This window comes from Megalopta genalis, chromosome 14, assembly GCF_051020955.1.
Source record: "Megalopta genalis isolate 19385.01 chromosome 14, iyMegGena1_principal, whole genome shotgun sequence".
In the NCBI taxonomy this organism is placed as follows: Eukaryota; Metazoa; Arthropoda; class Insecta; order Hymenoptera; family Halictidae; genus Megalopta; species Megalopta genalis.
Window position 1 is genome coordinate 8,443,516 of NC_135026.1, and position 22,132 is coordinate 8,465,647.

Consider the following 22,132-nt stretch of genomic DNA (forward strand, 5'->3'; position numbering starts at 1 on the left):
CCGGCGGAATTCGAGTCTTCAGCTCGAGGAGAGTAACGCTGCGATAAAACAATGGATTCGCGAGGAGAGCAGAACCGCGGAGCGAATCGATGCTTAATTGTCGGCGCCGCGGAGGAGGGGGCGATCGACGGGTGGGGGTTTATCGCGGCGCGTGGGTGGGGGGAGAGAGGTGTTGGGTTGTATCGCCGGCAAACAACACGTTTGTTTCCGAACGGGCCGGAGTTCGATACGCGATTATTATGACCCGCGACGAGCCTTGAACTTGCCCTACGATAAGCGGAGCTGCTTGCGAGAGCCGCGTCGCGGCAGCGGCGGCTGTTTTGTCCAACACAGCGGCACGCCGACGTACATGGACGCACACGCGCGCGACACCGATGCACTACTCGACCGCAGCCTCGCGACTTTGCCATTAAATTGACTCGCGTCGGGGTACAATGACCTCTCGTGCCTCGAGTTTTCGAAACGAGCTACGCTGCTGTTATCAACGCTCCCGGCTTCTCGATCGTGCCCGATCGCGACTAATAACCGCAATAGAGGCTAATGACTTTTCATGCTTCTTTGTTCGTTTTTTTTTTTCGCCGGTCACTGCCGCGTGCTTCGCGACTTGTCGGAAATCGCTGGAAACCGTTCTGTTTACTGCGATTGTCTGTGCAACGTTCTGTTCGAAATGTAACTTAAGTAGATCTGGTTTGTTTAAAAGAAATTATTGGATTGCTATTTAATGATGTAATAATGTGCCCAATCATGTAATAGTACTTAATAATTTATTAATATACTCAATAATGTAATAATGTACTTAATAATGTAATAATGTACTTAATAATGTAATAGTGTACTTAATAATGTAATAATGTTCTCAATAATGTAATAATCTACTTAATAATGTAATAATGTAATCAATGATGTAATAGTGTACTTGATAATTTCACAATGTACTGAATAATGTATCAAACTGTAATAAATCAGTTTTCGTAAATCGTGAACTGTAATAAATCAGATTTTATAAATGAACCAAAATATATTATTAGCTTCGACCACTGTATGTGACTGGTCTGGTTGGAATGTTTGCAATGAGCTCGTCTTTTATGGTCGCGTGAATTAAAATCGTTGGAATACATTTGTATTTAGACTGCCATCTAGCGGTTTCGACGTTATGTGCAGGGGAGAGAGTACGATTGTAAAATATAATCAAAAATAAATATAGTATGATCAAAAATACAGCATGATCAAAGATATAACCGTGAAGTTGGGTCTCGATCCGTTATAAGAATAAGTTAGGTTAAGTCACGTTTAATCATATGTTAATTGACCACTTAACTGCGTAAATCTATTTTGTATGCGTTTGTTGTTATCGATCACGCTGGGTACAGTTTCTTTCGGCAAGTTGTTCTAGAATCATTCTAAAATGTGCGAAATTAATGAACATGTTTCACAAGCATTTTATCGTAGGAGAAGCATTTTTGTTGTAAGATGTATAATTGCCATTTCCTTATGACGTGTATACACGTCTTTTTCAGGTAAGAGGTTAAGATTTAAATATAAAGCGAAAAAATGTTGTTATTCACGTGGTCTTGTTGTTAACAAGTAATAAGAATCATCGTAAAAATTCATTCTACAAGAAGTGTTTAAAATGTGCACATATGATAGTTTAAGTTTTGTTAAATATACGGGATGCCTCAACCGAAGGAGACCACATAACCACATAACCTGAAAGTAACTGTTACACTTTCTCTGATATTTAAACAAATCAAAACAATTATGTCTATTTGAACTTCGTATCTTAATAAGAAAATACGTTTCTCTAATGTTAATTTTAATGTTAATATTAATTTTCTAATATTAATTTAATTTCTAATATCAATAAGAAAATGTGTACAGCAATAAAAAATATACAAACGTGAATTTGTGTGTGATGTTAACAATAATGTTAACAAAATGTAAAAGTTACTTCGAGTCTACGATTATTCGCGCCACTGTATTTCAAGAACAAGCTAATCGACGGTGTTAAAGTCTACCAAAAAAGAAGTTGGACCAAAAAGATTTCTAAGTTTGAAGAATGAATTGCTCGAGCACGGTTCGCAGCCGTCGCTGGAAACGAGCGAGCAGCCAAACATCCAGCCAGCCAGAGAGCCAACGAGCCAGTCAACCCACCAACCCCCTATTCAATGTCGCTACAATAATAAACCACCTCGGTTATCTATATTTCTGTATTTCCCTCTGGGATTCTCGGCACATTCAGGCATCGGGGCCAAGTTCAGACTCTCTCTCTTTCTCTCTCTCTCTCTCTCTCTCTCTCTCTCTCTCTCTCACTCTCTTTCTCTTTCTACATATATACACATATATATAGATATATAATTTCACACACGCGGCGCTCTGTAACGACGGCAATGCCGGTGTTTATCCTACCCTACAGGGTTCACACCCTTTCCCTAGCGCGCGCACCACACCAGTGCACCTGGATTTTCACGAATTTCGAGCGAGCCCACCTTGTCGCGTGGCGAATTCATTTTCGTTCTCGTTTCACGACCGCACGACCCCACGGCCGCCCCTCGCACCCCAAATCGACACGTTTTTACAAATTGTTCCGGTTACGGGGCTGCGCGGGGGTGGCTCGTTGTGGCGCAACAGGAAACGGCCGGCCTCTCTTTTGTTTCTCCGCGCGTCGAGCCGTTCGGTTATGGACGCCGGATTTTATGCATTTGGGGCAGAAAATAGCGGATCGAGTGAGAAACGGCGGAAACATTTCGGGAATTTCGAAATACTTTCGCATTATTTTCAAGCGAACCAAGATCATTCAAGACGGAAATCAAATTCAAAGTTTAGTAAGCAAAGTTTGCATTATTTTTTTAGCATTGCAAATCATTTTAATTGCGACCAAAATTTAGGAACAACCCTCCCCGGAGTCACCCACAAAAACTGAGCAAAAATTCATCCCCTCCCCTGATCCTCTTCAGGCAAATATCGCCCCATTTTCGATCAATGTTTTTGTAATTTTGCTAGTCGGACATAGCCTAACAATTCAACCCTTAACAGGTGCAATGATTTTTCCCAAAACCCCTGTGACACCGAGGTCACGGCATACCCGAAAGACCATCAGAAATTGGACTCTAAAAATGGAGTCACCGACGACAATGTCAGCCGAGCGACGAAGCGTTCAACAATAGCAAAGCAGATGTTCTCAATCCAGCACAATGATGTCTAGACAGCGGATCCTGATCAGCGGTATCAAAAGTGTCCGAACAAGACACGAAACCCGTTCCACGAACTGGGCCTGATCAAAAGTCCCATATAGGATCCTACATGAAACGAGCTGGCCGTCTAGTAGGACCTAGAAAATCTGTTCACTAACCTTTTTCTCGGTGAGTTTCTCGCAGCGCCTCATCTTGCAGATCTGATGGCTCTTGTCGTTCCTGCAGGGTGCGCAGTCCCCGCAGTTGTCCTTCCGCTGGCAGCCGATGCACTCTCCGCACCGTTTCCGTTTCTTCTTGGCGGGCTTGTCGCTGAGGCCGCCGTCGCCGTCGGCGTCGGTCATGCCGCCGCCCATGTGATGAGGCCCCCTGTTCGCGGTGGAGGAGACCGCGGCCACTTGCCCGGAGCTCTCTACGTTGCCGGCCCCGGCGCTGTCCTCGGACTCCATGGAGCCGGCGCGTATTTTTCTGCGCTCCTTCTTCCGGCCATCGATGCCGATTGGCCTGGAGGTGGGCGAGGAGTCGAGGACCGTGGACATCGGGTTCTGGAAGTTGGCGTGGTGCAGCTGCGGGTAGTCGGGCTTGACGACGGTGAGCACGGTGTGATGAGGATGCCCCGGCGGCGGCGGCGGGAATGCCTGGACCGGGCTGGATCCCAGCAGTTGAATGTGCCTTTCATCGAGTAGCTGTTGCTGGAGGGCCGGCACCTCTCTGGCCTGGACCGGGGCCGGGACCAGCGGATAGCCGACGGCGCCTCTGTGAGGATGCGGCGCGGGCAGCGGTGTGCCGAGTGTATGGAAGCTCGGCAGGCCGACCGCGGACGTGACAGGTGGAGAGTGCGATATCGAGGCGGGCGACAATGGCGTGAGCGCCGTTAATTGGGGCTCCGCTTCGCTCGGAGCGGTGAATTGGCTCGCGAAGCTCGGCAAGCCTTCGCCGGGCGGGCCGCCGCCCCCGACCGCGTTCTTCGACTCCCACGGCCGGTACTGGCTGGCGAGCACCACCTCGCCCCGCGAGTCGATCAACCGGCCGGTCAAGCCCTCGTAGTAGTCCCATGAGGACGTCAGACCTAGCCCCACGTCTTGCGGGTGAAGGGTAGTCAATGTCGTCGAGCTGTCCATCGCGTTGTCCCCGGCGAAGCTGCTGAACGGCGGCAGGTGACGCGCCGGATCACCTGGCCCGACCGAGCCACCTGGCGAGGTCGCTACCGCCGCCGGAGGGCTGCCTGGTACCCTCTCGGAGGCGACGACCTCCTTCGTGACCTCGGCGCTCATCTTCCCCGCCACGTCATCGCGACGAGTGCCCCCTGCGAGCAGGAGGTCCAGCTACCTTGCGACACGATACTCGTTGCACCGGATCACTCGGCCACCCCTAAGCAACCAACCCGAGACGCTCTTCGACGCTAGGTCGAGAGCAACACGCTAATTCACTAACGTCTCGCCGCTAGCAGCCTCCGGGCTCTGGGGCATCTGATGTTTTCCGTCCTCCGTGCACTGCGCCCCCTGATGCCTTGCTACTCCGGACACTGGGCGCACCCTGATGTCTTGGTCCTCTCGAAGTCCCGGGTCCTCTGAAGCCTCCGATCCTCAAAAATCCTTGGTCCTACGGGGTCTTGGGCTTCCTAAAGCCCTGAGTCGCGTGGAAGAGCCCTTTGGGGTCTTGGATACCCTCCTCTAGTGGCTTGGATCCTCCGAGGTCTTGAGCTTCTTAGAGTATCAGGTCCTTTGGGGTCTTGAGCACCCCAAAGTCTCGTGTCTTCTGGAGCCTTGTGTCCTTGGATCACCGGAGGTCTTGGACCCTCTATGCCTTGGCTCTCCCGAAGCCTGGTGTCTGTCGATGTCCCGAGTCCCCTGATTACCTTGGATCTTCTAAGGTGAATCCTCCGAGTTTCTGGATCCCCTGGCGTCCTGAAACCCTCTGAAGTCTGGGGTCCTCCGGAGAAGTCGCTTTCCTGAGTCTATCTGCTCCGCCCCTTCTAGCTCTTCTATTATGATCTCGTTCACTCGTCCCTTTCGCTCGTTCGCTCACGTACTCGCTTTGTTCGACTCTCTCTCTCTCTCTCTCTCTCTCTTTCTCTCTCTCTCTCTCTCTCGCTCTCTCGCTCACTCGCTCAATTTCTCTATAATTCTATTTCTGTCGTTTGTACTCAACAGGTTTAGGCTACGAACTGAAGTAGATCGGTTTCTCTGGGAGTAATCACGCGCGAGTCCCCTCTCTCTTTCTCTCTTTCTCTCTCTCTTTTTCTCTCTCTTTCACACTGGTTACGCTGGGCTGATGCTCCGGATGGGCGGGGACTGGTTTTGGTCAGTCCTCTCGAAAGAAAAGTGATGGATCGTTCGAAGACCCTAACTTGTACCCCTTTGATCACGTTGTGGCGGGACGTTGTGCCCCTTAGAAAACACCGGTTCCTCTCGGCTGGCTCTGCTTGCTTGCTTTTGCTTGCTGTGTTTGCTCTCGGGATCTTAATTTAATCTCGCTCCTTGTCCACTGAGTTAGTTGAGTATCGTTACTTTGCTGAGTTGATTAGTAGAAAAAAAAATGAAATGGTAGATTCTTTGGTTTACGGTTTGTCGTTTCGCGCGATGTTTCTGTTCTGTTCCTGTCTTCGACGCACTCTCGTTATCTCCACGGTATTTCCTTAATGTACAACAATCCTTTTTATCCCGTTTCTCTTTCTCTCCTTGCTTTTGTTACTTGTTTCCCTCTCTCTCTCTCTCTCTCTCTCTCTCTCTCTCTCTCTCTCTTTATCTCGCTCTTTCTCTTTCTCTCTTTCTCTCGATTTGGCACTGGCGGACTTTTAGTTATTTTTCTTTTTCGTTTTTTTTTCTTTTTTTTCGTTTTCTACCCCTCCCACGGTTTCCCTTATCCTCAGATATACTTTGTACACTAGTTAGATACTATAGCTCTTAAACCTTTGTCTGCTCTCGCGAACCTAAGCTCTTGGAATAATCTTTTGCTTTTTTTTGTTTTGTTTTGTTTTGTTTTGTTTGTTTGTTTTGTATGTTTCTTCCTCGTCGTTTACTCTTCTCTTTTCGTTATCGTCGATATAAACACACTAATTACTTCTTTCGCGATTCGTAAGAAAATAGAAATCACTTGAGGTTAATGTGGCTTGTTAGAAGGCGGTTGATTTGTACGATCTGGAACAGATAAGAAACAGTCGCGGTTAATTGTCTCGTCTATTATTAGCATACCGTTACGAAATTTCTTGCGTCATCGCATCTCTCTCCCTCTCTCTCTCTCTCTCTCTCTCTCTCTCTCTCTCTCTCTCTGCTAAATTGTGCCAACATTTCCGTGTACACCCAAAACAGAAGCTTCCTAACCTAATTTTCAAAATTTCATTCGTTTCAAACTATCTTAAAATTTTGTTTCTCGCTTCAGCCAATGCTGTGGTTAAATAAACAAATAACTATTCACAACAAAATGACTTCATGAATAATATTAACCATGCTTAATGAATTTCTAAAATCTTAGAAAAATTAATAATAAATTCGGAACGACTTGAAAACCAGACTTTCTGTTAAAATTTTTTCGAAAGCTATCAGGGGGGGGGGAATAAATTTCGTTTACAATTTGGGACAACTTGAAATACAGTTTTTCACGTTAAAAATCTTCCGAAATATATCACACGGAGGAATAAACTTTCTTTACAACTTGGGACAACTTGAAATCCAGACTTCTACGTTAAAAATTTACCAAAAGCTTTCGAAGAGGAGGAGCGTAAAATTGGTTTAAAATTTGGGACACCTTTAATCCAGTTATTCGCATTAAACATTTTCCAAAAGCTTTCACCGGAGGAGAGAATAAATTTTGTCCACAATTTATGACAACGTAAAATACAGTTTTCAGGTTAAAAATTTTCCAAAAGCTTTCAGAGGGGACAATAGATTTTGATTAAAATTTGTACCAACTTGAAATACAGTTTCTCCATAAAAAAATTGTCCAAACACGTTGAAACGGTGGAATAAATTTTCTTTAAAATTTGTAACAACTTGAAATCCAGTCTTCTCCGTGAGAAATAATCCAAAAACTATCAGACCGTAGAATAAATTTTCTTTAAAATTCGTAACAACTTGAAACGCATTTTTCCCGTTAAAAATTGTCCGAAAACACTTTCAAGGGGAGACTGAATTTTCTTTTCAAGTGAAAACACTTTTCGCGCGTGCGAGATCCCGACGGATTTTTCGCGGATCGTCCGGGACGGCGACGCGTAGCCGCGATTTAAAAAAAGAAATGATATCAAGGTAAAGGAAAAGTCCGGCCGGCGGAGCTGATTTATCGAACCCTCCCGTTTCGCCGGCGCGGCGCGGCGCGGCGGGACGGTCACGTGAGCCGATCGTAAGCGAGAACGTGACACGCGACTATATACGTGGGAACGTGTCATAGACGTTACCATAACGTGACCATCGCTAAGCCAAGGTTACTATTACGTTCGGCGTGTCTGCACACCTACTCGCTCGCTTTGATACCCGCGAATGTTGTGCCCTAGTCCCCGGGACGGTTCATTCACGCTGCTTAGAGCGGTGACGATGGCTACGAGCTCTTCGCGGTCTCTCTGCCTTTCACTCGACGCTATTTACGATCCCGGCTGTGTCTGCCGACCGAACGGAGATGCACCGGATCGATCGGCGCGACCGGCTGCACGGCTTTTTGGAAACGATTGTTTTTATCCACGCCGTCGTTTCGACGCGTCTCACATTTTTTCTTTTTCATTTACGATTTGTAGACATTTCGAGCGACGCGTTTGCGGGGAATTAAGTTAGCTTTGCTTTTCATTCGACGTTAAAGAATAATAGATGGACGTATTTCGTAATCAAAGTCTCTAATAATTTGTATTAATTTCTGCTTGTTATTTTTATGGAGCAATACGAATATTTTTAGAGTCCTGTATGCATAGTGTTGAACAAAGAAGAATAAGGAAAAAATTGATTTTGTTGGAAAATTTGGTCTTTCGTTATAATTTTTATGGAATTGTGGTTTAAATGTTTGTATAAGTTGGACACTTTTGTTTATAAATGTAGAAAAATGTATTGTGTAATGAGCAGAAGAATGTGAATATTTGTAGAAGCTTCCTATTTCATTATGTTATCGTATTATTGTATTATTTATTATTGTATTATACTGTTGCTTATTTTATTGTATCATTTATGATTGTACTATATTGTTGTATTATTTATTATTATTATTACATTATTTATGATTGTATTATATTATTGTATTATATGGTTGTATTATTTATTATTGTATTATATGGTTGTATTATTTATTATTATATTATATTATTGTATTATTTATGATTGTATTATATTATTATACTATTTATTATTATATTATATCATTGCAGTATTTATTATTATATTATGTAATTGTATTATTTGTTATTCTATTACATTATTGTATTTCAAGTTATATTATTATGTTAACCTATATTATACTATGAGTGCAAGTGAAGAACGAATACTGTTAGGACCACTGTGGCAAACATATCGCAGCCGACCTCCGGAATAAACACGCCGTGTCATACCTATCAAATATTTCGTCAAAATTGACATTCTGTTATCCAATCACTGATAAGGATGCAACTGCCTTGCGTTCAATATAATCTTGCTACAGAAACTTCGAATTTCGTATGAACATCGCAGACATATTTCTGGGGTAATTATTTGCTGCAACGACTTTTTCCAATTTTGACTATTTTAGTATTGTTTTCGCACGAAAATTTTCATTCTGGCAATAAAATGAGAGTTTAATTAGGCGAAGTTGAAATATAATTCTTGGTATTTTTACACAAAAAGGCGTGAAAAAATTGTAATACAAATCTCAATGCACAAAATTTCAAAAACAAAATTTCTGTTGCAAATAATTCATTTCGATTTTTTAACCTATTTTTTAATCTATAGTATTTCCACTTTATATAATCTGATGTTATAAACAGTTAAATTTTTAACAAAATTAAAGTATAAATGAATTCGATAATAATAAGATTATTTTGAAACGCAACATGGCAATTTCGGTGCTGCCTTAGAATTGATTGCAGAGAATTAATATATAAGGTGTATATTTTATCCTGCACATTGGCATATCTCCGTCGATTTTGCCGATATGAAAAAACGTGTCAGGACAATTTCGTTTCATTCGAAGCCAAGACTATTATGATTCATGTTCTTCTCCTCTCAAGGTCATTCTTTTTCAAGTACTGAAGGTCATCGCTATTTTTCGCAAATTAACCCCGGTCTTTTGTAACACAGCACTATGGCGCACGTCAAGACGAATTCGACGACCTTTGACATTACGACCTTTAAATGATCTTGGATGGAAAGGTCGTGCTAGTTCTATGGCAATCAAGAAATTTAGAAACTTTGCTTTTTCACGAATAATAAATTTATTTATGCTACAATATCTTCGACGAGCTTCAACACTTTTGACAAAAAAAATGGTCTCGACAGTAAAAAAAAAACATAAATCATAATATTCTTAGCTTGGAATTAAACACAGTTGTCCCGACATATATTTTTATATCAACAAAGATAACGAAGATATTTCAATGTACAGGATGATATGATTACCCTGCATATTTCTGACTTTTTGTCAGTATAGGTGGTGCCGAGACGTTATAGCAATAATTATTACATATAAATATTTATGCATATTTATGCAAATATTTATATTATGCTATTTGAAATAACTTATTGACTTATCCCCTAAACTATAGTTCGTTTTAAAAAATGTGTCGAATGAAACTTACCCTGTTTCATAGGTGCGATCCTATAATGGTCAGAAATTTTTGCTGAGTGAACGTGCTTCCGAGATTTCAAGGTGACCTTGGTTTTCCTTAACGGAACTGTATATCTTTTGTTACGCAAACGGATTGTTCATTTCAAGCTCGATACATTGACCTATAACAATTTGGTCTTTGAAGATCAAGGTCATCCAGTGCTGTTCAAATCTACATCAGACCTCCCAAAAATTCCATATCTTTTTTCGACATTTCGTCGTTTCGTATGCGAACATAATTCGCACCAAAAACGGTAAACTTTGGACAGCATTGAATGACCTTGAACGATCTTCAAAGACCAAAGTATTCGGGTCAATGAACTGACCTCGAAATGCACTATCCACATACATAAAAAAAGATATACAGTCCCATTAAAGAAAATCAAGGTCACCATGACATCGCGAAACCACGTCCGCCTAGCTAAAAATTGTGACCATCGTAAGACGAACCCTTCGAAACAGAATAACTTTCATTCGACAAATTTTTCAAAACGTAGCATAGTTTACGAGATAATCGAGTGCGACACTTCAAATTTGACACCCTGCGCAAATAACGGTAAAACGTTTCACGCAACGGTGAAACAATTTCGGTCACGATAAACGGGTCTCGAGCCCGCTAAAAAACTTCCCCCATTTCTTGCGAAGCTAATTTGTTCCCCGGATTAGCAGCCCTCGGCCGAGAACGGCAATCGATTGCTCGTTTCGTTGTTCAGAAGAGGTTCGAAGCCATCGTCGAAAACCGATGTTGGCCCTCCGTGAGATATCGACCGGCATTTAGCCCCACCACACACCCCGTTCCCCCTCTCCGTCTCTCTCGCTCTTCGCGTTTCTCTCGACGTTCGTAGTACGTACTACACAAGCTGAAACTCTCGGCTCGTGTAACACGTAGATCTGCACACGCGTGCCTGGGCCGTCACTCGAATGCACCCGCACACACATACACGCGCGCGCGCTCTCAGAGGCTCGCACACACGGGCGCGCAGCCGCTTGCATACACGCAGAGGAGCGCGCGAGCGCGGCGACTTCGACGCGCGGAGCGCCGCTTTTGCACGGCCGGTGGATGCACATAATGCCGGGCGCATGCACGCACACACACACAGAGAGAGAGAGAGAGAGAGAGCGACGGCTCTCGCCGTCTCACGGACGACGCGACGGTTTTCCAGCCCGTCCTCTCCCACCACGGCGCGCGGTCGTGACGCCAGCCGCAAAACTCTCTCTAATAGCTTTACTACAGCTGTGTGTGCCCGCCGGAGAGCTTTCGCTATCGTTGGGAACTTGCACTGTCGTTTGCACTTTCGCTTGGTATCGCGCGCGCGCCGCAACACGCCGCGCCGTATCGCATCGCGCGGAATCAAACCGGCGCGCCGCGCCGCGCCGCGCCGCGGCCCAAGGATTCTTCTCTTCTTCCCGCGTTTCGCGCGCTTCCGCGCCGACACGTGGCGCGACCTTGATCGCCGGGACCTTTCGGCACTGGGAACTGGTCGCGCGGCTGTGTCCAGGTAAGATGCAAAGAGGGTTTTGTGACCTAGAAAACAGTCTGCCCGGCGCCGCGCCACGCCGCGGCGCTCGGACGTTGTCTGGAGAACAGAAAATCCTGAGGAACCACGCTCCGCGGTGATTCGACCCGTTCTTGCGAGGGTGCTGAGGGGGACGGGGATGTCTTTGCGCGGAGACATATTTGGGGCGAAGCGTTATTGTAGCGTCGCTATGAAATTTAAGAGATTTGGATATTTTGTGTCGAGTTCTGAGTGAAGTATGAATTTTATGTTGTGTGAATGAATTTTACACGATAAGAATTTGATATGTATAGCGTGAATAAATTTGATATAGTGCGAATGAATTTTGTACGGTACGAATGAATTTTATTCAACACGAATTAAGTTTGTACAGTACGAATCAATTTTGTACAGTATCAGTAAATTCTATACAGTATGAATGAATTTTATACAGCTCGAATTATGTTTGTACAGTATAAATGAATTTTATACAGTATGAAAGAATTTTGTACAGTACGAATTAATTTTGCATAGTATCAATAAATTCTATACAGTATGAATGAATAAATTCTATACAATACAAATGAATTTTATACAGTCTGACTAAATGTATCCTATACAGTACAAATTAACTGTACACACTATGACCGAATGAATCCTATACAGTGTAAATTAATTGTATACAGTATGATTGAATGAAACCTGTACATTACTAATTAATTTTATACAGTATGAATGAATAAATTCTATATAGTACAAATTAATTTTATTCGGTCTGAATAAATGAATCCTATACAGTAGAAATTAATTGTATACAATATGATTGAATGAATTCTATACAGTACATATTAATTTTACACAGTATGATTGAATGAAATCTATACGGTAGAAATTAATGAATGAATTTTATAAAGTACAAATTAATTGTATACAGTAGAAATTAATTTTATACGGTATGTTTAAATTCGATGCAGCATGAATGCATTGTGTAGAGTATGAATGTATTGTATGCAGTGTGAATTCGTTTTATACAGTACGAATTAATTTTATACAGTATGAATGAACGAATTCAATACGGTAGAATTTAATTTTATGCGGTATAAATGAATTCAATACAGTAGAAATTAATTACATTATTAGTTACATTATACATGGTATAAATGAATGAATGAATAAATGAATTATATACGGTAGAAATTAATTTTTCACAATACGAATAAATGAATGAATTGTATACAGCACAAATTAATTTTGCAAAGTCTGAATGAATGAATGATTTTTATACAGTATAAATTAATTTTGCACAGTACGAATGACTGAATTCTATATGATACAAATTAATTTTATACAGTATAAATAGTTTTTATACGGTATAAATAAATTTTATACAGCGCGAATGAATCGTACAAGTTTAAATTAGTTCGATAAAGAAGTGTAAAGAGATACGAAGACTCTGCTGATTAAATTAGAGCATCTCGGCCACCTGGACATTGTATACGTATGTTCTCGGTGGGATGGGAATTCGAAGGTATGAACGAGGGTTGCCGAGTGGACCCTCCAATTTTGATGAAGCGGTCGATTCAACGAGGCTTAAAGTGCTCTTCACGGTTAATTACTGCAACCTGATTTTGTTTATTGTTTATCTGTTTTCTAAGAGAACCAACCAACTTCGACGATCAACCATCCCCCCTCCCAAGAATTCGGGACTATTCTTTGCTCTTTTAAGAATTAAAATTTAATCAGAAATAAGGGATGAGATCCTCAAACCGAAAATTCAAAAAATTCTGTAATTGTGCGGATGTGTAGAGTATACGTAAATATGTATTACGCAATTTTTTCTTTTTGCGTAGATTCACTTGAAGGAGTGGAAGTTAACCCCCAAATATTCGGCTCTTATTTATTACTATAATTCGCAAACTGTTCGAGGTAAAAAAAAAATCTTCATACAAATGTTACCTCTTTCGTCTAAATCTGTCATATGACATGAGATTTGTTTCAATTGAGAGATTGTTTAAACAATTGGAGAAAGTTATAAATAAATAATCGACGTTTTTCGTTTATCACATGATAGATTTCAACGAAAGAAGTAACATTTGTTCGAAGCCTTCTTTTCTATTTTGTACAGTTTGCGAATTATAGTAATAAATAACGGCCCAACATTTGGGGGTTAATTCCCATCCCTTCAAGTGAATCTGCGCAAGAAGAAAAAATTGCTTAATCTATATCAAAACATATGCTCTACATATCCCCAAAGTTTCAGATTTTTTTTAATTTCCCGGTTGGGTATCATCCCTTGCAAGTCATGGCTTGTAGATGTCCCTATGGAACTGATGAATTAAGGGATCATGGATGTGACTGATAGATTTAGGGATCCACTCCAAAGGGAAGCTATGACAGTCTCCATGGCTCAGTTGCTGCTCTCTAAACCATAAACATCGACGACTAAGTCATGCCTTGCAGACGATTCTTTGTAACTCATGAGCAGACCTCATGAATCCAGAGGCTCGTCGAGGAAGACTCGCAGACCCGCGGCAGAGCTCCGACAGCCCCTGAAGTTGATGAAGCTCGACGCAGGTACCGAATAAGCCGATGAATAGCGGAGGCTACCTTGGCTAATGAATGCTCCCTTGAAGAGAGGACTAACTACTAGTGTTGCCACCTGTACGTACTTTTCTGCAGATCTACGTACTTTTCTGCGGATCTATAGACTTTTCCGCAGATCTACGGAGTCTACCGACCTAGTCTACCGACCTCAAAACAAAGTCTGCAGACTTCAGGTGGGTCGTGTGGAAATAGTGACATCTAGTGGCGATCGCATCAAATGGACGCGTCGCTAGCTACGGTGCCAATGATAATTTTTGTTTCTGCTCCTTGAACGAAGAGAAACTTTAACATCCATGCAAACTGTTCAGAGTAGTTTCAGCTTTAATTTACGTATGTATATTTACGATTTTAGACCGATTTTTCGAAGCGGAATTCTACGAACTTTCGAGCCTGTCGCCACGGATTTATAAAAATTCAAGATGGCAACACTGCTGACTACCGAAGAGGTTAGAACCATTCCATATCAAGCGGATCACTCTTGTACCCCAATATCAAAGATATTGATGACGTCGAAATACGTTGTAGGCCCATATGAAATTAGGGGACATCATTTTTCTAATTTCGAATCTTTTAAAGAGTCACAAGCCCTCGAAGTTCCCAGTTTCCGACGATTTTAACGCAAACTCCCTCCACGTTTGAATTTATATCTCTGGAACTATGAAACATACGAAGTTACGATTTTTTTCTGGTAATCTCGAAGGATGTACGCATCGGAAAAAATTTTGTTCCCACTCGAAAAACTATTTTTTCAACGTGCGAAAAATAAATATATTTCTGTTTCACTAAATTGATTCGCGATCATATGTTTACAAGTTTGAACGAAACACGTCTGTCTGCTGCGATCTCTCCCCGGTCCGTTCCAATTTTTTTCAGACACGTACGTCCTTCGATATTACTAGAAAAATATCGCAACTCCGTGTCCTTCGGAGTCTCGGAGATAGAAAATGAAACGTGAAGGCAGTTCTCGTAAAGATCAGCGAAAAGTGGAAACTTCGAGAGCTGGTAACTCTTGGACAATTTCGAGGTTAGAAAAACGATGACTGTGGACAATTGCATATCGATTAGAATCATATTTCCCATTAGTAGAGAAATTCTGGTGGCCACACCGGGGCTGCGATGACTCCGATGTCGACATAACACCTGTGCACGCAGGCCACGGGCGATTGAACTTTCCCGGAGGAGCATAAATCTAGTCTAGACCGAATGCCGCGAACTTTAGTCTTTAAAGGTCGCGGAACTGGCTGAGAGGCGCTGATAGTAACCCTGTTTGAGCGATGCTCGGTTGTTCTCTTGTTAGCCGATAAAAAGGATCGAGGACGACGCGCCGTCGACCTGGCAACCGGGCAAGAAAATTCGAAGAAGTTGGTAATCCGCGGGGCAGCGATGGCTTCCGCGGCGCTCGCCGTGTATAAATCGTCGCGGAGTTCGCCGGTAACGCGGCTGAAATCGATCGGTCGCGTATCGGCGTCCATCTTGCCGGGCTGACGCGAAACTTTCCAACTTCTGCCGAGATGTTTTATCGTTCCACCACCGGCGCGGCGCGCGGCGCTCCTGAAAACGCTTCATATAAATTAAAGCCTAGCTACGTCGACCGACTCGACGAGAAAGTACTCGGGAACAATTGGATCGCGGCGATTCCGAAGTGGACCTCACAGCAAGACGAAAATGTATTCCGTGGCGAGAGATCGGATTGCTGCGGACGCTGCATCGATTCACGACCGTCGGAACGGGTCGGATGGAGGCTACTGAGCGAAAGTATTAATTTTATTAGCAGTATCGATTTTACTGATTTGATTAATTTTAGTAATTGTACCGATTTTATTGATAACATCCGTCTTATTAGTAACGACAATGTTATTAATAATATCAATTTTACTCATTTCATCAGCAATATCAACAATATCAATGTTATCGATAATATACGTTTTATGAGAATCATCAATTTAATCGGAAATATCAATTTTATTAATAATATTAATTTCATTAATAATATCAATTTTATTAATTTTATTGCAACAATTTTGTCAGTAGTATCAGTTTTATTAGTAATATAAATTTTATTGACTATATCAATTTGAATAATAATGTCAGTTGTATCAACAATATTAATTTTATCAGTAATATTAATAACATGAACTCTATCAGTAATTTCAATTATATCAATAATATTAATTTCACTAATTTTATTAGTAATATTAACATCACACAATGCTATCAATAATATACATTTTATCGGTATAATATCAATTTGACTAATTTTATAAATGATATCAATAGTACCAATGTTATCAATAATATACATTTTATGAGTATCATCAGTTTTTTCAGAAATATCAACATTCTTAATAATATCAATCTTATTGATTATATTAATTTTATTGTGTCAATTTTATCAGTATTATAAATTTCATTAACGATTTTATCAGTAGTATTAATAATATCAATTTTATCAATAATATATATGTTACCAATTTGTTTAATAATATTTATAATATCAATTTTACGAGCAACGTTGTCAATAATATCAATTTTATTAATAATATCGATTTTACTCACTGCTTCAATGTTATTAATAGTATCAATTTTATCAAGAACATCAGTACTATCAATAATATCAATTTGATTAAAGTTCTCAATGTTATTAATAGTATCAATCTTATCAGTATCATCAACTTTATCAGTAGCATCATTTTATCGAAAATATCAATTTTATTAATAACATCGATTTTATTAATGATTCGTAATTTTATTAATTGCATGAATTTTATCAGATTTCAGACTTGAAAGATTCTGGTCTTCGGCAATATTTGAAGGAAGATTCTCTCGGGATACGTTAACGAACAGTGTTTCCGGTTGCTAATTTTCGGGACACCCCGTACAGGGCGAAGAATGCGCGGATGAGTTTTCCGATCCGGGGGCGAGAATTCCATCGAGCGAGCGCAGATCGATAGTACAGGGTGCGGAAGAAGACGCTGCGGAACGATGACGAGACGAAATTTGGAAATGCGTCGTTGGCGGCTGTGCTTTGAGGACGCAAAGATCGTTCTAAGTAGGTGTCGCGCAATGGTCTATTTTCGCAGAAAGCTGGCCAAAATTCATAATTACATATGCGAAATTTTACAAAAATCAGAGCACCCTTTTGTCTCTAAAAACGCAAGATTTCAATGAAAGATCAGAAAAAATCGGTCTCTACCAACATATGAGCGCGTTGAAATCATAGTTATGTAAAAATTTTTGTGTCATGTCTGAAATTATCATCTGTACACGACAAAATGTTCAAACGACGAGTGAAAGAAATTAGGAAATTACTATAAACTAAGATAACTCGAAATTATCTTAACAATAAATTTGGTCAGTGAACAATTTATGTAATTTAACCCTTCAAAGTACTTTCAAAATTAACGATAAGACCTTAGACCGAATTGTATTTAAACAAACTATATACACGATACGATCATAAATAATCTATTAATAATGAACAGCAAAATCGATTATAAATATTGTTTGAAATAAAGAATGCCAGTTAATTAACTATGACCTTGGCTGTCTCGAAATATCGCCAAAAGTAGTAGTATCTTGAGACGACCGGATACTAAAAATCGAGAAATAAGCCAAAAAATATTACTCTGGGACGAATCGAAGGCGAGTTGTATTTCTTCCGGCGGACCGCGATGCGTTTTGTACATTATAAATGACAGTGAATTTCAGCAATTTAATTACTCCGACTTTTGTCCCGCTGGAGCAGCGATCGGGACCAGCCCGCGTCGCTGCGCCGCGCCGGACACAGCGAGAGGAGAGAACAGCTGGCGCCTCGCGGCGTTGCATTTTCGTCGAATCGACCGTAGGCCCGCTTTGTACGCGCGCAGAAAAATTCAATACGGCGGGCAAACGTAGCGAGAGAACGTAGAGAGACAGAACGGAGCGACGCGCCGTCCGACGAACCAACGAACGAACGAACGATATATCCCGTCGTCGTCGTCGTCGGATTCTTTCGTCGGCGGAACGCAGGACGCCGGTTCCCAGAAGCCGCGTGTGCAAGCCCCAGCTGGCCAACAGAAAGAGATCGGAGATTCCGCGCGCTTGGAATTAATATTAGACGGCGACGAGTTGCGCGCCATCGAAAAAACCCGAGCTAACGAAACGTATGCGCGCGCGTGCACGCATATGCACGCATCCAGACCGAGAGCTTTTGTGCGCGGATATTCGCCGGCACGCTGCTAACTAAAGTGTTTCGCTTCGAAATGATCACGATTCCGAGGAATCGAGGAAATCCATCCGCGAACAAGCCATCTTTATTTTTTTTCTCGTTTAAAGCTATATTTGCATTTAGGTTCTGTATCTCCATAATTTCTAGATTCACCCTGTATGTCTTTGGAGATTACAAGTTTTTAGTGACTGATTATTGGAATATCATTTCTGTATATTTATTGTTTTATATTTTTTGTCTTTGTATTTTTTTAAGGTAATGTTATATTTGCACAATTTCTAGATTCACCCTATATATTTTTAGGGTTTACAAGTTTTTAGTGACCAATTATTAGAATATTATTTCTGTGTCTTTATTATTCTTTGATTGACGCTATTTCTGCATGTTATTTTTTTTAAGTTAACGCTATATCTACACAATTCCTAGTCACCCTGTATATTTTTGGAGTTTATACGTTTTTAGTGACCGATTATTGGAATATTATTTCAGTGTCTTTATAGTTTTTTGGTTAACTCTGCATACTGCATGTTGTTTCTTTAGGGTAATGCTATATCTGCACAATTCCTAGTCACTCTGTATATTTTTGGAGTTCACAAGTTTTTAGAGACCGATTATTGGAATATTATTTCTGTGTCTTTATACATTTTTGGTTGACGCTATTTCTGCATGTTGATTTTTTTAAATGAACACTGTATCCTCACAATTCCTAGTCACCCTGTATATTTTTGGATTTTACAAGTTTTTAGTGGCCGATTATTGGAATATTACTTCAGTGTCTTTATAGTTTTTTGGTTAACTTTGCATACTGCATGTTGTTTCTTTAGGATAATGCTATATCTGTACAATTCCTAGTCACCCTGTATATTTTTGGAGTTCACAAGTTTGTAGTGACCGATTATTGGAATATTATTTCAGTGTCTTTATAGCTTTTTTGTTAAATCTGCATACTGCATGTTGTTTCTTTAGGATAATGCTATATCTGCACAATTCCTAGTCACCCTGTATATTTTTGGAGTTTCCAAGTTTCTAGTGACCGATTATTGGAATATTATTTTTGTATAGCGCGAAGAAGCTTTTGAATGCAGAACTAACTATTCTATACATTACTGCCACACGATACGACGTTACATCTAAGGTCACGACCATGTGACTCCTGCATTGTACCGATTAAATTTATCAATACAATAAATAGTGAAGTGCATGTGACCTCAGGACCCGAAGATTTCTCTCGGCATTTTTAATGACTGCGATATTATAGGCGCGAGTAGCCGAATTTGTACTGGTGTCTAAAACTACCCTAATTTAAAGTTGTATAGTCCACTCGTGCCATCGACGACACCTATTTGTTTTTATTTTTCGAGGTACATGGGTAAACGAAATTTAAAACATTGAATCAGTTCCATTGATTAATAATAAAATTTAATTATGGATTTATATAAGGTTTATTAGATCAACTTCAAGTATGATTTTTGTCTAAATAATACAAACAAATTTCTAACCCGTTCTCCGCAAAACTATGTTTTTCGAAACTATGGTAAATTGTTATCTAGATCAATATTTATTCGACCGATCAGCGTAAAAAATGCGATCGGAATTCGATCTGGAGAATTGCTGGTGATCGATAACCCGGTCGAAATCCGTCCCGATGCATGGAACTATAATATCGACCGCAGGTAGCAGAGACTCTTTGTGTCCGGCAGTCAAAAATCACGTCCGCGGCAACGAACCCCCAACGCGAGAGCCGTCTTGAACCGTTTGGCAAGCGTTCAACTGGTCTTTGAAGAAGGTAAGACCTTTGTGCGCGCCAGTCTGCATTACATAAATCAGCCGGGTAATGAAAATAACGAATTTCCATATACGACATTGAACCTGTCTGCGAGAGGCGGCCGACGCGACCGAGTACATCATCCAAGGCTAAGGGAACACTAAATCAACCGGCGTATATCGTAAACGGCCGCCGGGGTGGGGGGCAGGAACGCTAATTTCGTGGACGGTAACGCGGCCGCAAAAACGTACTGCCGATTAGATACCAGAAATCCATTAGCGGCGAAGAATCAGGAAGCAAGGCCCGGCAGCCATTCATCGTGCCCGAAACCCGGCAAAAAATCGCTCGCGGTCGTAGGGGGTCCGGAATAATTATATTCGGTGCTGGGCGGCGGCGGAACGGTGGGGGGGGGGGCAGTTAGGCTCGTTTCTTATCGGAGTTTCCGCGGACCGGGCAAACACGCGATAACGCGGGTTACTTTTTTCCGTGTCGCGAAGACGAGGAAGAATGGGGGAAAGAGAGAGAAAGAGTCAGAAAAAAGAGAGAGAGTCAAAGAGAGAAAAAAAATCAGAAAAAAGAGAGAGAGTCAGAGAGAGAAAAAAAATCAGAGAAAAGAGAGTCAGAGAGAGAAAAAAATCAGAAAAAGAGAGAGAGTCAGAGAGAAAAAAAATCAGAAAAAGAGAGAAAGTCAAGAGAAAAAAAGAGTCAGAAAAAAGAGAGAGAGTCAGAGAGAAAAAAGAGAGAGAAAGAGAGAGACCCACAGTGGTGCAAGTCGAAGTACTAACTGGATGAAACTCTTTCGATGTTTACTGTCACGTGTCCCTTACATTTACTACAACAAATGAATTGTATTTATTATTTCATATGTAGCATGTTTATTAACAATTATTTAATATAACATTTTTCAGCAAAGAAATATACTAATATCGATGGAAAAATAATAAAATAAGGTAAAATAAAATAAAACAATATCATGTTAAGTTAAATGAAATAAAATTACGTTAGATTGAATTAAATAAAATTATGTTGAAGTGTAAATTAAATTTTTAATAAATGTATTATAAGTCATCATTTATCGGACTGAATTCTTTTTCACCAGACAAAAGGGTGTGAAAACCTTCACGTTTTTGAATTTTATATATGTACGTATATTTCACGAAGGCAATTAAGGCTGTGGCATCGATATTAATATTCTGATTGTGCGAACGTTACTTCACACGACGATTGTATTTTCTGTACGAAATTAAGTAACGAGTTTCGTCCACCTAATTAACATTAATCGGAACGCTGCGCGACCGCGAGAGAGTCGTGCTAATTCCGGCATTACGGCGAGGCAAAAATGGCGGTTGTCGGAGGCCTGCGGTGTCGGCGGCCTGGCCGGTCGGGCCGGGTCGGGTCGGGCCGACCCCGCGCCCCGTTGTTCGCTACCTCGAAAAAAGGAAACGCGAGGAGGAGAGTTCGACGAGCAGCAGAAGAAGACGAAGAGGTAGGAGGTGGAGGACGACGAAGAAGCAGAAGAAGAAGGAGGAGAAAAAGAAAACGAAGAAGAAAGAGGGAGAGGGAGAGAGAGAGAGAGTGAGAGAGAGAGCCGCTCGCGGCGGCTCACTCCGAGCAAAAAAGCTTCGGGTACACTTTCGCCGACCTCGTGGTGGCGAGCGCGCGCACCCGCGCCCGCTCGGCTCTCGCGACAAAGGCTGCTTGATTCAAGGTCCCACGCACACACGCGGCCACGCATACGCCGGCCGATTCGTACGCGCGGCCGCACCAATGCACGCGTTCCCGTCCGAGCGCATGCCGCCATCGGCGTGTTCGACGGATTCGGGGCCCCGCGCCTCGCGACGCGACGCGAATAAGAGCTGTAGTCGACTTTCCGCTTTCCCCCGTTACGTCTCGCCCTCGTCAACGAGCGGTTTACGCTGTGTTTATGGGACCTTGCAGTCTTCCGATCCGCGGCCACTAGGGCAAGGGTCCCAGTTACCGAAGCATTCAGGATAACTTTCCGTTCGTCTATGTACTTTCAGTTGAAATTCACCCGAGATTTAACTTCTCCTGGCATTTCATAGTGTTCTGTTCTCTAGTTATGCGGCTAAATGTATTC

General features: G+C 41.7%; 1 protein-coding gene and 1 long non-coding RNA gene across 6 annotated transcripts in view; one reads left to right on the forward strand and one right to left on the reverse strand.

Annotated features, from left to right (window-relative positions):
- The window catches only part of Tet (tet methylcytosine dioxygenase-like), a 247,985-nt gene that overhangs the window by 210,348 nt on the left and 15,505 nt on the right, over window positions 1–22,132 (reverse strand). For all 5 annotated transcript variants that reach the window (XM_076526256.1, XM_076526254.1, XM_076526257.1 and 2 more), the window contains exon 2: window positions 3,350–6,328. In XM_076526256.1, coding sequence (XP_076382371.1) covers window positions 3,350–4,462 — 1,113 coding nt within the window. In that variant the 5' untranslated portion in view covers window positions 4,463–6,328. The remainder of the gene's footprint in view (window positions 1–3,349; window positions 6,329–22,132) is intronic.
- LOC117225820 (uncharacterized) lies at window positions 14,208–17,425 on the forward strand. The gene is made up of 2 exons (XR_004491623.2): window positions 14,208–15,817; window positions 16,834–17,425. It is a non-coding gene; the product is annotated as an uncharacterized LOC117225820 (long non-coding RNA).